The sequence below is a fragment of the Ochotona princeps genome, chromosome 5 (genome assembly GCF_030435755.1).
Source record: "Ochotona princeps isolate mOchPri1 chromosome 5, mOchPri1.hap1, whole genome shotgun sequence".
Taxonomy (NCBI): Eukaryota; Metazoa; Chordata; class Mammalia; order Lagomorpha; family Ochotonidae; genus Ochotona; species Ochotona princeps.
The window spans coordinates 76,665,821-76,682,829 of NC_080836.1; the positions used below are offsets into that span (position 1 = coordinate 76,665,821).

Genomic DNA, 17,009 nt, shown 5'->3' on the forward strand with positions numbered 1-17,009 from the left:
AGATCAAGACTGTGAAATAGCATCATCATATCTTAGGATTTTTTCCCTGTCTCCAGGACTGTCCCAATGCCCCACATCCATACATGCGGATGATGGCTTTTAGCAAACGATTGTTAACTGCTCTGGTCCAAAACTGTTTCCTTGTAGACTGATGTGTCAATGTTGAGAGCGGTGTTGCATTCCCAGATTTTGCTATGGACATGAATTGTGTGTGTTAACCTTTCTTGCTGGTAGTCAATTAGTCACTTTTTTTGTGAAAGACATTCAAGCAGAAGGTTCATAAAGTAAAATGCACTTCTGAAATAAATGTTACTCATTTTATTCAGAAAAGAACCTTTTACTCGAACCTTGCAAGGACTGTCTGCCATCTCTAAGAGGTGCTCATTCTCAAGAACATTTTTGATATTCCTACCACAGCCACATAGAAGGTCAAGGAAAAAAATACATCCTAGATGCCCAACATGTAATTCTATAACCTCACAACAGAATATATAGTCATACATAATTTTTGCAAAAATGTTCATGAACTACAGCACTTGTAAAGTTGCACACATTAAAATAGGTCAAGTACAGCTGCTGAGACACAGATGTTGCTCTGTTTCTCTCCCACCAGGGTGCAGTGTTGCACCACAGCATGCAACAGGCGGCACCATCAAGACTCATTGTCGGAGGGCATCCATGTTGCTGGGACCCACTGAGGCTCTTCCTGAGCCTTCTGTATGATACATAACAGCTGGGCACAGGCGTCTTGCAAGTCGCCATTCACAATCATGTGATCGAAAAACTGGCCAAACTGAGCCTCCATTTTTTGGGATAACTCCTCCATTTCTTGTAGATCTTCATCCTTCAAGAAAAATAGAAGAATATAGATAGCAGAGACTGTATGCAACAAAAATAATACACCAACATGCATCCCATTTTGGTACCAGTTCTAGTTCAGGTTCTTTGATTATGACCCGGGAAAGGATGGTCCAAGGCCTTAGGACCCTGCACCCAAGTGAGAGACCTGGAGGAAGCTTCTGGCTCCTAGCTTCAGATCAGCTATGCTCTGACTATTCTAGCCATTTGGGGAATGAATGCTCTGTAAAATATGCCTTTCGAATAAGCCTTTTTCTTAAAAAAAATGAGAACAATTTATAAATGCCACAGTCAAAGAATTCATGAACTGAAAGACAAACTGGAGAATCAGACTTTCATAGTTATTGAAAAGACATAAAAGTAAAAATAGTCACACAAAAGGCATCATAAAAGGTGCTTAAGGCAAGTACTTGATCTAGCAGTTAAGATGCTGGCTAGGTTGTCTGCTTCTTGGACAGGTGTTTGATACAATGCTGAAGATGCCACCCTGGGGACACTTAATTTGAGTTCCAGCTTCTGCTCTGATTCCAGCTCCCTGTTATTGGCCACCTCTGAAAAGGCAGCAAGTGATAACTCAAGTTGTCATGGCCCTGCCACCTGCAGGGGAGACCCGATTGAGTTCTGAATTTCTGACTTCATCTGGGCCCAGCCCTAGACATTTGAGAAGCGAATCAGTGAGCAGAAGATTTCTCTCTCAATCTGTGTGTGTATGCACACCTTTTACATAAGTGAAACTTTTATTCCATATCAGAGTAACTGGGTTTGAATTCTGGCTGTGGTTCTCAATTCCAGCTTCCTCATAATGCTGACTATGAAGTGTTGGGCCCCAGCACCCACGTGGGAGACCTGAATTGAGCTTTCAACTCCAGGCCCAGCCTTAGCTCTTTTTGGCATTTGATGAGTTAACCAGTAACAGGAGATTGTCTCTCCTTTCTGCTGTCTCCTCTCCTCTCTCTTCTCTCCTGTCCTTCCTCCTGCCTTCTCATCACCCCTCCCTCCCTACTTCCCTGGACTGCATTAGCAAGAGATAGACAGAGTGTCTCAACTGGCAACTTAGCTGCTAAGACAAATGCCAGCCCCCAAAGTTACATTCTTTAACACAGTCATCTATGGAAACAATATAGCAATTTATTTCTAATCAAACCACCTTATTGAAGGGTTTCAGGAGCAGATAGAAAAGAAGAGATGAGACAAGAAGGACAGTGATTTCCAAGGTGCTCAGCTGGCCAAACCCAGATCTCTCCCCAGCCTGCCTGTCACTGCAAGCACCACTGTGGCTTCTCACTAAATCTTACTTTGAATTTCATGTCCACGAAGTAGTCGGTAATAATTTTGGCATTTTTCCGAGACTGCTTCATACAATTCACATTAGATGGCTTTATAAATATGACATAGGGTTTCAGATCTTGAGTTCGAGCCATTTGAATATCCTACATGGAGAAATTAAAGCACATTTAAAAACAAAAGCCCCAGGTTCTTGGGGTCAACACAAATGTTCTTGGTCTAAGATTAGAAATCTGCAATTAGTTTTAGCCAGCAAATAGTCTCATGTGGCCTCCAGTTTTTCATCATTAAATAGCATCAAATATTTTATTCAAAAACTATGTGCCAACCCTGGCTGTGAGTCTCACTAGCTAGGACTAGCTATCACAACCTTACTATCTGGGTAAGGATCTATATGAGAAAGAATCTGAGTTACTGAGAGTAAATCTCCTATGACAAGGATAAAGAGAGACCCTCAAGATGAATCTATATTGTTTCCCCTCACTTCCCTTTCTTCTTGATATCGCCTGACATCGGATCACACTGCTATCTTCACACTGACCACTGGCTTTGACTCAAGGACCAATCTCTCTTCCTCCATTTCTCTTTAGCACTCAAAGTATATTTTTTAATGACTAAGCACGAACAGAATTTAGTGATCATCAACAATGGGTCTTCAAATCACATTGTCTTGATTCCAGCTTAACTTGCTTATTTCTGCTTCAGTCCACAAATGATGTCCAAGACACAACCACATATGTGGCAGCATAGCAGCCTCACCTCCTTGTGTAAAACAGCATCTTATTCCTACCATCAGAAGTTACCTTGATGTCTCTGTGATCAAAGCAAGAATCTACCTTTCTTTTATAGTCCTCACTCCTATTCTGTTTTTGTGTCAAAGAGCCAAGATTTCCTCTTCAACCAAAATCAAGATGCTGGCAATTGATGCTTCAAGAAAGACCCTGGCCATTAGATATGAAAAGTGATTTATTTTTCAAAGGCTGTTGAAATTAGATATTTCTACTATGACCTACAGTGGGAGTAAAAAGCAGATGACACACATTCATTGCTTTGGGAAGGTAAGAAATATTCTGCTACAGACCCACCTGAGGCTCCAAGTCCATGACACAGACCTTCCCATCATCAAGGACTGCTTGAACAGCATCCACACTGGTGCCATACAGGTGGCCTTTGTACTCACCATACTCCAGCATCCTGCAAGGGTGAGAGACAAAAGAATTCTTGAGGACTGGGTTAAGCCATTGCCTAGAATGCCAGAATCCTATATAAGCACTGATTTGAGTCCTGTCTATTCAACTTCCAATCCTGATAAATATGCCTTTGGATGCAGGGGAAGATGGCCTGAGGACTTGGGCCTCTGCCACTCTTGGGAAAGACACAGAAGATAGAGTTGGCTTTGACCTGACCAACCCTTGCCATTCATGTCCCTTGGGGAATGGATCAGCAGATGAAAGCTCTCTGTCTTTCTCTCTCTCTGTAGCTGCCTTTCAAGTAAAGAAATGAATCTTTCAAAAAATAATTCTTACTACATGTGAAACATCATTAGTGATAATATGATGATAAGTCCAAGAAAATCGAGCATAAATGTGTGGGCATTGCTAGCACAAAAAAAGAACTAGCAGATATTCAGCAGCATACAAAAGTTACTTCCTCTAAATCTCTAGTTTGTAGCTCTGTCCTGTTACCTTTTCATATGCACTGAATATTATTACATCAATGGACATTTCCTTGCTTATCTCTTCAGAAACAAAGGGGCATTGTCCTCAAGAGCTTTAGTTAGTGCAAACATAGAGACTACAACTGATGGATGTATGAATTCTGCCTCACCTGTGACTATACATGAGGCTTTCAAAGGTTTCCTTTGACACATAATGGTACTCACGCCCATTTATTTCATAGCTCTTTTTGGAACGAGTGGTATCTGTCAAAAAAAAGAGATGAAAAATTTCAGAGTCCTCAAATTACCAGTATACATTAAATCTATACATCTCAATAAATAAATGCATAAACATAATAAAAAGTTTCAATTCAAAAGAAGAAACTTGAATTGGTGAGAATAAAGTTGAAGTTCTCATATCAAAATCGGTTCATCTGTAAATCTTTCTTAATTGCTCATGCTATGGAAAAGGATGCTTTAAGCTGTAAGCCAGGGTGAGGGGGACATACGGGAACCTTGATTATTACTTTAAAACAGGCACCAAGGAACTACTTGCAAACCCTAAGATGCCTGAAGACTTTCAGGTAGCAATACTAGCAATAGCTTGCTTGAATGGCACATTTCCCATGAGGTTATTTCCGCCTCCATGCTCCTAGCTAAGTGTAACATTATTATTCACAGTTAACTGGTAAGTAATTGCAGCTTTTGGAGAATAATTAACTTCCTCAGATTCCCATCACCCCTCGTTAGTTCTTTAAGGAAAACTAAAGTTGAAACTAGAATCCAGATGTTCCAATTTCTCCTAGCTTTATGTTTCTACATCTGCTTATCTCCAGTGTAAACTAGAGAAACACCTCGCTGTTCTGTCCTTCCCAGATGCACTAATACCCAGGAGGAGTGCAGCCTAATTTCAATAAGCAGTAACACTAAGTAGTTTTGGATGATTCTAGATTCAGTCTGATTCTTTGAATGTAGCCCTTTTGATTAGTAACTCTTCAACTTAAATACTACTTAGCGTGAAATATAGGCATTCACTGAATACCTAAAAAAATTTTTTTCTTGTGTACTCATCCATTTACTCAACTAATGTGTAGCAAGTACTTGCTGTGTTGTAGATGTTGTGGTAGCTTTGGGCAATACTGAATTATGTTAACACAAACAAAAGAGGTCCCTTCTTTGTTTCCATTGCCCTGATATTTTATATTGTGTTTTAAATGAGTTGTTGCATCACCCAAGGCATACATTTTAAGCTAAATATGGTTTACTCAACTTCAAAAACAACATTTGGGCAATATTTTTTCAGTTTGACTGGTGGTTCTCCAAACACTTTGTAATTTTTTGGTGACCTTTTAGTATTCTACTTTCACCCAGAGCATTGAAATAATGGATTCTTTTTTAGTTTTCCTTCTTGAGATTTACACCCATTCTTGCATACATAGGTACTAACTTCAGAATATACAATCTGAGATGTGACCCTAAGACATTTTACGTGTCTCACTGCTGCTATGTGAAAAACCAGCAGCTCCGGAGAATTTTCTAATCACATTTAAGGCTCATTTTTAAAAACACGCCATCATTCATCTACAATTGCATTTTCATAATTCAACTCAATTTAGTGATTAAAATCCTATCTCTTTATAATAATCAAGATTATGAACTTCATTTCTATCTTGAGTTTCTCTTGCACACATTTGGCTCAGACCTTCTTCATCCTGGGAAGCCAGGAGTCAGAGAAACCAAAAATCAAGAGGAGTATAAGTCTCTTCTCTTTGTTTTCCTTTCGTGCCTGCTGCCTTTCTCCCTGAACGCAGACAGCAGGACAGAATTATTCTGAATTGGCAGGTATCAATGCTGGCCACTTGCCCTTACTTCCTTTAGACCTGTCCAATGTGTAAACTCATTGCTTGCTCTTGTAAGTTGACATACTGGGTTATCGTGTAGATAATACTAACATTACTTCTTCCACCACAGGGTCTCTTGAATTCAGTTTCCATCCCTGATTGCCATCTGGGATTCCTTTCACAGCTTGATGTTTCTGGGTGTCCACTTTTGACCTTCTTCAGAGGCATCCTCTTGGGTAGAAACCAAGATAATCCCAGGTTGAATTTTCCCCCATGTGATCATCCCAGGTCTGGTACTTGAGAATCATTACATATTTTTTGCTGTGAGAGTTTCTTCAAGAGTATCTAATTCCCAAATCACAGCCATTAGGCACCTCCTCTAACCTTGTATCTTACACAAAAAAGACCATTCCAACTCTTGCATCTTACAAGAGTTTCCAACAAACATGTTATGACATAGTTCAGTAAGACCAGGATATTTGAAGACACAAAGAAAGTTTTTCCAAAACATCAAAAAACTAAAACAAAACTGAACTCACGTGGCACCGCACTTTGAAAATGGCAGGGGTTAAATTCAATAAGTTGTCTCCTTAGTTCATTTACTCCAACACCAGAAGGCCCTAAAAAAAAAAACCCACACACAGAAATTAATCAATAAGAATAAATATAATCATGTGGTGAAATAATCATTTTCATTTGTTTTATTGAAGAAACTTGAACGCAAACAGTTTAGGAAAAGTTGATATTTCCTTTCTTACAGATTGAAACAATACCAGAAATCTCTTGGGAATTTTTCTGGTGACCCCCATGGACTGGTCCACAGCACTTCAACATCCAGAAATGAGACAGGGAACTGCAGGAAGCTGTACCCTAACAAACTTTACAAAAAGAATGGATGTTGTGTCACTGTGTTAGTCTGATTGCACATCATCTGACACATCCTGACTTTCTCTTTCAAATGAAGCTTCTTTCAAATCACAACCAGTAATCAGTCTCAACAATCACAGGTTCCTGGACTTGAGAATTCAGGGGTACAGTTCTGAATGGTTGAATCATAACTCCTATGCCCAAGCAGAGGCAGAGATAATTCCATGAATATATAACCGGCAGTTACACAAATTGAAAAGCCTGGAAGGTCACCACACTTGCACCAATGTTCTGCTATTGCTTTTTGAACTCCTCAACACTTCCATTTTATTTTGATTTTTGTATGGGCCCATGCAAATGATGTGGTCAGTCCTGGTTCTGGAACATGTTACTCTACCTGTCCAGGCCCTGCTCACAGCTGAACGCACAGAGAACTTGGCAATAAAGCAGAGGATGCTACTGATGCAGCACTCTACTTGAACTGTTCTTTAGCACCAAAGATTCAATTAACCAGATTTTAGACACTTTTCTAGAGGAGGCAGGTATAAATTTCTTATGGAAGCTAATTTTAAGTATTGATTTTCCTCATACAGACATGTGATCCAGCGTGGGAGTATGTCGTCTACACTTCTAGCACAAATTCTACACAGGCAAAAAATGCTTCAGTTATAACGTCCTCGTAATATAACCGTTATCATTCAAGTTCATGTACACCATGGCACACCACATTCGATTGCACACACACACACACACACACACATGTCCTTTTGCTGCAACAAAAGTTTATAAACACACATATGAAAAAGGTCTTGCTATTTTTATTAAAAACCCAAAACAGTACTTATGTAAGGGTCCATAGAGAGTTCTGCGCTTATTACTACTCCCACAGCAAGACAAATCCAGAAGGAAAATGCCAAGCATTTCCTGTGTCCTGCATGCTGCGACACACGTACCCACGAGCACTATGAGGCGGTGCTTATCTCCAGGCCGTCGCTGGTATCTCACCACCTCCTCGTAAGGGGCACCCATGGCACTGTAGCAGCCACCGGTGCAGCACACAGTGGCACGCAGCTGGCTGAGGTGGGACTTCCTGCGACAAAGGCGCATGCTGCGGCGGAAACCAGCTGGGCAGGGTGAAAGGCAGAGAACATGAGCTCCAGGACTGGAGAGATGACTTCTCCTATCAAGCCTATTGAAGCCTGCAGGGACTGGGACTCTAAGGGGCTAATCAATGTGGAGTTGGCTTTCTGACGGTAGAAGAGACAGACTGCTATGAAGTAAAAATGACCAATACTCCACTTGTTAACTCCAAGTCACCTCCAGAGTCGTGGGTTGGCATCATCCTTGGTGCTAGGGGGGTGTACTGGTCAACTAATCCAAGTCCATTTTCAGGGGGAAATTTACATTGTATGGTGGAAGGAGAAACAAAAATTAGCAACATGAGAGTTTACGAAAGGGGTGAGCAGATGAAGAGTGACAGGGTATGATTTCAGTGAAGGTGTTTCTGAGAAGTTGGCATTGGGGAGGGGTATGTGGGAAGTAAAGGAGCTAGTTAAGGAAGACTCTGGAAGAGCAGCAACATAGGTTGAGAGAACAGCCAACGTCAACATGCAGAGAAAAGCTGCATGCTTGGAGGAGCCAGAGTCTGCAGTAGGGCAACGAGAAGAGCAAGGTCGGTGGGAAATAGACAGCACAGCTGGAGCCAGGTCATCAGGGCCCTGGGGAAGTGATGGAGTGTGGCCCAGGGGAAGGGGAGGGGCATTGGAAAACAGAGACACCGTGTGATATGGACTTTATTTCTGCAGGATCTAGATGAAAAAGCATGGAAACGCGGCCAGGTGCAGCTGTTTAATCTAATGATCAGGACATTTTCACCGCATATCAGAGTCCCTGAGTTTGATTCCCAGCTCTGGCTCCTCACTCCAACTTCCTGCTAATGCTGACTTTGGGAGGCAGTTGTCATGGCTAGAGTGATTGTCTCCTGCAACCTAAGATGGGGAGACTTGGATTGAGTTCCTGGCTCCTGCTTCTACCCCAGCCCAGTCTAGCTGTTGTCTCTTGTTGTCTCTCCTTCTCTCTCTCTCCTCAATTTTTTTTAAGAAAGAAGAAATGTGACTGTAAGTGATGAATTTCAGAACCACCAAAAATCTATGTCTTTAGAGTAAGTTGTAAAACAAACTGGAAGAAAGCAAAAATATTTCCTTTCAGCAAATAATTAAGAGATACCAAGGAGAAACTAGATGAACAATAAGGACTAATCAATAAACCAGAATATTGACCCAAAAATCAGACAGAAAAACCAGAACATGGAACAAATTTGAAAATGTTCAACAGCAGGATTAGCTTCAGAAGAGTGAGAAGAGCATCGGGCCAGTATGAAATAACTTAGCAAGTGACAAAAGATCCACCTCTTATTAATCATCACCTACCGATAAAGAACTTCTGACCGTAGCCAATAAACTCCTCCTTCTCTGGAACAAAGGTAATGACAAGAAAAGAGTAAGCAGGTGTGAAACATTTGCTTCAGCTTCAAATGTCCCACTGTCGTTTTTACAGTGGAGTGCTTCACTAGTAGCTTAATAAGGAATTTGCCAGCACCTTCCATCCTATCAGTTATATGCCACACACTCTTCAGAATTTTCAGTTTCTAAACTGAAAACATTTTTTTCCAGTAAGGCAAGGAATAAAGAGCTAGTCAAAGCCTGACTAAAAGTGTAAGAAAGAAGGTATCAACATACAGGAAAAGCATAACAACTAAGTGTACATTTTGAGGTGTATCTTAAGAAAAGGGATTTTTTTCATTTTTTAAAGATTTATTCATTTTATTACAGCCAGATATACACAGAGGAGGAGAGACAGAGAGGAAGACCTTCCGTCCGATGATTCACTCCCCAAGTGAGCCGCAACGCGCCGATCCGAAGCCGGGAACCTGGAACCTCTTCCGGGTCTCCCACGCAGGTGCAGTGTCCCAGTGCATTGGGTTGTCCTCAACTGCTTTCCCAGGCCACAAGCAGGGAGCTGGATGGGAAGTGGAGCTGCCGGGATTAGAACCGGCGCCCATATGGGATCCCGGGGTTTTCAAGGCGAGGACTTTAGCCGCTAGGCCACGCCGCCGGGCCCAAGAAAAAGGATTTTTTTGAAAACAAAAGGGGCCGGCACAACAGCTCAACTGGCTAATCCTGTACTTGCAAGTGCCAGCATCCCACATATAAGTTGGTTTGGGTCCCGGCTGCTCCACTTCCCAGCTTCATGCTTCATGCTTATGTTCTGGGAAACCAGTGGAGGATGGACCAAAGCCTTGGGACCCTGGCCCCGCATAGGAAACACAGAAGTATCTGGACCTATAGTTTCTATAATTAATCTCTTGGAAGAATGATGGATTTTTATTTTCTCCCTTATAAAATCATTCATTTTAGATAAAATTAGTGTTGGTTGAATTTTCAAACAAATAAATTTTTCTTTAAAAGGAATGTTAAGTTTAAAAGAAAATATCGGGCCCGGCGGCGTGGCCTAGCGGCTAAAGTCCTTGCCTTGAATGCCCCGGGATCCCATATGGGCACCGGTTCTAATCCCGGCAGCTCCACTGCCCCACTTCCCATCCAGCTCCCTGCTTGTGGCCTGGGAAAGCAGTTGAGGACGGCCCAATGCATTGGGACACTGCACCCGCGTGGGAGACCCGGAAGAGCCTCCAGGTTCCCGGCATTGGATCGGCGTGCATCGGCCCGTTATGGCTCACTTGGGGAGTGAATCCTCGGACGGAAGATCTTCCTCTCTGTCTCTCCTCCTCTGTGTATATCTGGCTGTAATAAAATGAATAAATCTTTTAAAAAAAGAAAGAAAATATCTACTCATGGGCTCATAAAAGGGAATTAACACTCTTTCCTTGTTCATTTTTTTTTTTTTTATTACAAAGTCAGACATACTGAGAGGAGGAGAGACAGAGAGGAAGTGGAGCTGCCGGGATTAGAACCAGCAGCCACATGGGATCAAGGCGAGGACCTCAGCCACTAGGCCACGCTGCCAAGCCCTCCTTGTTCATTTTTAAAGGTATTATATGAAATTAAATAGTTCATAATTTATTTCACCCTTAAAATATTCTATTCACCTTAAAAATTATTCTATCTTATTAGAGTTACAAACCAGTCTAGATTATCCTAAAATCTGCCAAGATCAGCAAAATTATACTTCAACACAACAAATGGCTAAATACTAAAATGAAATAGACACAAGACAGCTGAATGGTACCTTATAGCCATTTTAAGGTATATAGCAGCCGGTCCTGAATATAAACTAAAATTGAAATGTCAATGAGCTAATCATAGGTTGTGGTTAGGACTTGCTTTTTTTTTTTTTTTTAACATACTGTTTACTCAAAACCATGTCAATTCCATAATTTTGCAAATTGCTGTTGATGTTATACTGGGACTCTTAATTGACTGGGATGATATTCTATCAGCTCTAACTTCAGACCAGAAATGGTCTCCCCAAGAAACTGTTCAACCCATCTGGACAATAAGTAGCTGGACTTTATGCTTGGTATATGTTTGCAAGGAAAGAATCTTGATTGAATTTGAACTGTAATGCTGCATCAAGGTGGAGGAATCCACCAGGGAGGAGGGGAGGGGGAGGGATGGGAGGATTCCCAGAGCCTATGAAGCTGTCACATAATGCGAAATAATTAATTTAAAAAAAGAATTAAAAAAAAAAGAAATTATTCTGTCAAGTATTCACTCTAAGACAGTAAATGATCTCAAACACAGCATACTCAGTCAATAATAACAATTACCTTCTGAAAGCTCCTCTGGATATTGGGTTAAAGGCAGAAACAAACATGAAAACCATCAAACAGCAAATAATGAAACAAAAGCATTCATGTCATCATTAACAAAAGTTGTAACTCACATAAGGCCAGGCCAGGCAAATGAGCAATGCAGAATTGGGGATTCAGAAATTCATTTAGCCTGATTCGGCTGCTGGGGGACAGAAACAGCTTTTCCCACAAGCTGCCTCTCAAGCTGTTCCCTGAGGGTGGGCATTTGGCCTACTGGCTAAGACTTCAGGCAGAAGGCCTGCACCCCCTTTGTTCCAGGGCCTGGGTCTGATATCTGCTTCCAGCTCTGGATTCCAGCTCCCAACAGATGTGGGGGTTAGGTAACAGAGTTACCACCACCCTACCCAGACAGCTTGGCCTGAGTTCCCATAGCCTTTGCAGGTGGACAATCTTTACATGGGTCTAGCTTTATCTTGGTTTCTCCATGCCTCGCCAAACAATTAAAAAAAAAAAAGACTCTCCTTGTAGCCTTCTACAGGATGAGACTTGAGTGAGAAATTTAGCTTGAAAAAGCTATCCTCTCTCTCGCTCTCTCTTTCTTTCTCTCTCTCACACATTGCTATTAAATAGATCATTACCATCATCTTCCAAAGAAGTTCAAAGGGGAAGCATGACACTTTTCTCAAAGTAGGAACCAACTGAAGCACTCTGCCTGCCTGCTAGGTGATCTTAGTAAAAAAGATGAAGATCATGAATATGAATGGATGTCAAGGATTAGCTACTTGAACCAAGTTAGCTGGGAGTTGCTTCTTGAATGTGCTCCTACTTGAGCTGGGTTTAGGATGTTCAAGAAAGTTCTCACCATTTCAACTGCCTCCTAATAGATAAGGGCAGTTATGTTCTTTCCAATTGTACTGCTATTCTTTGGAAGCCAACTGCTGATTGTCCATTAAGAACAGATTAATTATAATTTGATCAGTATAGTGCTGTAACCTTTACATAAAAATTAAAAAGGAAATAATTTAGGCATTAGAAGTATTTTACATTGGGCTGTTATAATGCGTAACAAGTTAATCCTTTGCCTATGGCACCAGCATCCCAAAGAGGTGCCAGTTTGGGTCCTGGCTACTTCCAACCCGGCTCCCTACTAATGGCCTGGGAAAGCAATGAAGGATAGCCCAAGGCTTTGGACCCCTACATCCAAGTGGAAGACTCAGAAGAAGTTCCAGGCTCCTGGCTTCAGACCAGCCCACCCCCAGATGTTGAAGTCATTTGTGGAGTGAACCAGCAGATGGAAGATCTCTCGCTGTCTCTCTATCTGTAATTCTTTTAGGCAAAGAAATCTTCAAAATAGTGTTTTACATTGTAATATACATTATCAAACATGATTTCTATAGAAAACATAAGAAACTACTAGATGCTTAGACTTCATAAAATGAAAGATCATGAACTTAAACAGAGATGATCAGAAAACATTTCTTTAGAAGTACAAAAAAATGGATGTGAAAAGGAACGAAGGGTGGTTTGGTAAACCTAGATGAGATTTTATTTATATATGATGAGAGAAAGGAAATTGCCTTAACTGAAGCAAGGATAATAAGCTCACGCAATTAGAGACCAGAGAGTGAATTACACGAACGAGCAGCATGCTTGGAATCATGGGAGTAACGTTATCACATCCCAACTGCTATCAGCTTAAAAATAAAAAGTTCGTGGGACCTGCTTTTGCACTAATTGTGTAAAGATTACTTTGAGGAATAGATAATCGATGCTTACCATCTGCCATATAACAAATAATTAAGAAAAAGGAAATTGGTTCAGTAGAGACTCCACACTTTGCAGTCTACCTAGTGTCCATGAGGAGTAGATGGAATATATAGAACAAAGGCTTCCATAATCGCCAAGCAAAGCCCGTATTCTGTCTGAATATCTCTTCCATAATGATTGGCTTTTCCTGTTACATCTTGAGAAAACTGCTAAATGACCTTTATGTTTCTAATGAGTTTGGTCCAGTAGGACACTTGGCAGGCATGCAGGGCTGGGGACAGCTGTTCACTGTGCAGGGCACCTGGGTCTCCTCATTCCCACCAGGCAAGGTCTACAGTGCCTTCCTTCAATACAACTAAAAAAATATGCACTGCTCCCCACCACCGAGTTCTAGAATGTCCTTCTGGGAACAAGTACTGGCCCTGCAAAAAACGTTCATCAATGAAAACTGTACTGTGTCTCACGTCAACACTGCTGATTCTTTTCAATAAATTTTGTATTTGAGGTTGATAGCATAACATTATAGGACTCTTAAAGATAGTAACCATTGTGGTGAAACAGACTAATAGATTGATCATTTCATGTAGTTAGCATTTAATTCTTCTACTGTTACTGTATTTAAACAAGTGTTATAGTAAAACCCTGAATATGTTTAAATTATACCAAGATTTGGAATATGCATTTTAAAAACCAAAACCAGATAATGCCCTTTTTTCAACTTACCAGATTCAAATGTTTCTTCATCTAGAGGTTTCCGTGGAGGCAAAAACCAAAGTCATTGCATTACTGTCAACACTGAGTCCATATTAAAACGGTCTAATATCCTGGCATACACTTCTGCTCAGGCACCATCTGTAAACTTGTATTCCTAACTCAAGGCCCACGTCAGTAGTGTCTCAGTGGCATATATAGCCTTGAATGAGGTCCATGGCGTCTAGCAGCTGGAGCGTGGCAGGAGCATAACATAAAATAAAACAATGAAATGGGAAAGACGATAAATAAATTGCAATTCCAAAGAGGGCCAGAGGGAGGGATCAAGCAGGATGTCAGAGACTCCTATACGCTGTCAGATACAGCAAGCCTGGCTGCTGGAGGGCCTGTGATGGGAAGGGAGGGATGTCTGTCTGCAGAGTTGGTGACCCCCAAACAAGGGATGGGGTGGCAAAAAGAGTTAGTCTGAGGGTGGCATCACTGAGTATATTTGTTCAGGTAACTGAGAAACAGAGGAGGTAGACCATCTTCCTCATTGGTGAAGACCATTCTCGTCAGTATCTTTGGAAGAAATGAAAGATTAAGAAATGAGAATTCTATGAAGGACAATTCACAATCTGTATAATCAGTATTATCAACACACACACCCTTGAATCAGGCAATTCTGCACCTTACGCATATCAAACATGTGAGCCAGAAGACTTACAAAGCGACTCCTTGAAGCGCTGTTTATAACACGTAACGCAAATGTCTGCAGATACTAGTAAGTGATTATACAAGTGTACACCAACTTACTTCACCAAAAAAATCTGTTCTGAAGGAAGAAGAAGCTGGGGAGAGGAAGGCAGGAGGAAGAGGAGGGAGAGGAAGAAAAGCAGCAGTAGCAGAGGAAGCTCTATGTGTTGAAATAGAACCATCTGCAAGAGATGGAACCTGAAGCTGAGAAGTCAAGGACAGATAGTGTGCATGCGTGCCATACTGCTAAGGGATGTGTGTACGGCCAAGGGGTAGGAGAGGAGAGAAATGCCTATTGGTGTGCATGCGTGCCATACTGCTAAAGGATGTGTGTACGGCCAAGAGGTAGGAGAGGAGAGAAATGCCTATCGGTGTGCATGCGTGCCATACTGCTAAAGGATGTGTGTACGGCCAAGGGGTAGGAGAGGAGAGAAATGCCTATCGGTGTGCATGCGTGCCATACTGCTAAAGGATGTGTGTACGGCCAAGGGGTAGGAGAGGAGAGAAATGCCTATCGTTGCTTTCATGTGCACAGGGGCCAGCGGAGATAAACTGATAGCACTTACTCCTCTAGCAGGAACACTGAGCAGAGGAACTTCATACTGATTACACTTTCATAGCTCCTGAATTTTCAACTATGTTACTGTGCTAATAAAATTATCTAAGTACCTAATAAAATTACCTAATTAAAATTGCAGAAAGAAAGTGAATATTACTAACATAAAAAAAAAAAAAAGAATGCGTACGGGCCCGGCACTGTGGCCTAGTGGCTAAAGTCCTTGCCTTGCACACACCGGGATCCCATATGGGCACCGGTTCTAATCCCGGCAGCTCCACTTCCCATCCAACTCCCTGCTTGTGGCCTGGGAAAGCAGTCGAGGACGGCCCAAAACCTTGGGACTCTGCATCTGTGTGAGAGACCCTGAAGAAGCTCCAGGCTCCTGGCTTCAGACTGGCTCAGCTCCAGCTGTTGCAGCTGCTTAGGGAGTGAACCAGTGAATGGAAGATCTTTCTCTCTGTATCTCCTTCTCTCTGCGTATCTGCCTTTCCAATAAAAATAAATAAATATTTTTTAAAAGAATGTCTACTTGGTGAAATAAACAGTATCACTACTAATTCTCAGCTGTTCTTTGAGGTATACATGAATCTTTGAAATGTCCACTATTTAAATGTAACATACTACTAGCCTTTCATTTCTACACTAGATTAGTCTATACAGGCAAGATAAATTTACTTGTCAAAGTCTTCCCAACTATTCATCTCACAAAAACCAGTGATTCTTAAGCTAATCTCAGTTTTGGCACCAAATTTGAATCATCTTTTCCCAATTTGCCAGAAAAAAAAGTACAGAAATGTAAAAGCCTTTTTTATATATTTCTCACACTTTGGTAACCCACTATTGTCTGTCTATACTAGAATCTGTCAAAAGACGGTATCAGACTTAATAACAAGACATAGACTTTGCGTTTGTAAAGTCTAATGTCTCAGAATGCTGTATAGCAGCCCACCAAGAGCACAGGAGTTTCCATGGACTGTACCATCTGATACTACAAGTGCCACTCAGGATCCTTGAGATCATTTCCAAGATGCCGTTCTCTACAACACTTCCAGTAGGTTGGTGGGAGCATGGAGACATCCCTTCTAAATGAGGCACCTCCGAAGGAGGGAAAGGGCTGGGGCGTGTTCAGCACAGGAGAGGCCGGGCCTTTCTGGCCCACTCTGCTCCACACAATCTGTAGCTAAGAGCTTCATATTTGCTCTCAGTATAAAGTGACCAAGGACAAGTGTTACCTGCTTCCACACACTTCTCATCAATCTTCATGTCATCATCTGTAAAAGAACAGAGAAAGGAGAAACTGAAACACGTATGAACTTGTTAGCATTAAAACCCAAATTCCACGTGTATAAACCAGTAAAACTCAGACTATCTTCCAATAAAGCTCCTCTTACAACCACTGCTCACTGGGAGGGACAAAAGGCTGCTTCTTCATAAAAATGTATTGTATGGGAGGACACAGAGCATCAAATGTTTAAAGTTCTTAAAGTGTGGACTTTTGAAGGCTGGGCAAATGTGTTTATCTCTAAACTTGTTCTCCAACTGGGACTGGGTCAATAGTAACATATAGGGTCAGCACAGCAGAGTGATACATTACAGCAGTGAATCACACGTCTCACAAAAGGCTGAGAGACAAAAATGTGAAGGTTCTCAACACAAAGAACTTAACATGCGTAAGTGTTGACACTGTGGTGTCAGTATCCCATATGGCCACCAGTTCAAAGCCCAGTGGGTCCACTTTTGATCCAGCTCCCTGCTAACATTCTGGGAAAGCCTTGAAGAATGACCCAGGTGCTTGGATCTCTGCACTCACATGAGAGACCTTGAAGAAGCTCCTGGCTCCTAGCTTTAATCTGGCACAATCCCCAGTCCCCAGAGGCTGTGCCAGGCTCTCCTCGCAACCCCAACAGAGCAACCTGTGATGTGATGCCAGGTACATAAACCCAGGAGCAGGTGCCCTGG

General features: G+C 41.7%; 1 protein-coding gene across 1 annotated transcript in view; it reads right to left on the reverse strand.

Annotated features, from left to right (window-relative positions):
* Nucleotides 1–3: 3 nt before the first annotated feature.
* Nucleotides 4–17,009, reverse strand: part of MPP4 (MAGUK p55 scaffold protein 4) — a 33,484-nt gene continuing 16,478 nt past the window's right edge. Inside the window, exons 12-21 of the mRNA XM_004576932.2 lie at nt 16,283–16,321; nt 13,769–13,789; nt 11,294–11,308; nt 8,937–8,978; nt 7,461–7,631; nt 6,180–6,260; nt 3,970–4,063; nt 3,228–3,336; nt 2,154–2,288; nt 4–844 (exon numbers count right to left, since the gene is read on the reverse strand). Of these exons, the coding sequence (XP_004576989.1) occupies nt 653–844; nt 2,154–2,288; nt 3,228–3,336; nt 3,970–4,063; nt 6,180–6,260; nt 7,461–7,631; nt 8,937–8,978; nt 11,294–11,308; nt 13,769–13,789; nt 16,283–16,321 (899 nt within the window). The 3' untranslated portion in view covers nt 4–652. The remainder of the gene's footprint in view (nt 845–2,153; nt 2,289–3,227; nt 3,337–3,969; nt 4,064–6,179; nt 6,261–7,460; nt 7,632–8,936; nt 8,979–11,293; nt 11,309–13,768; nt 13,790–16,282; nt 16,322–17,009) is intronic.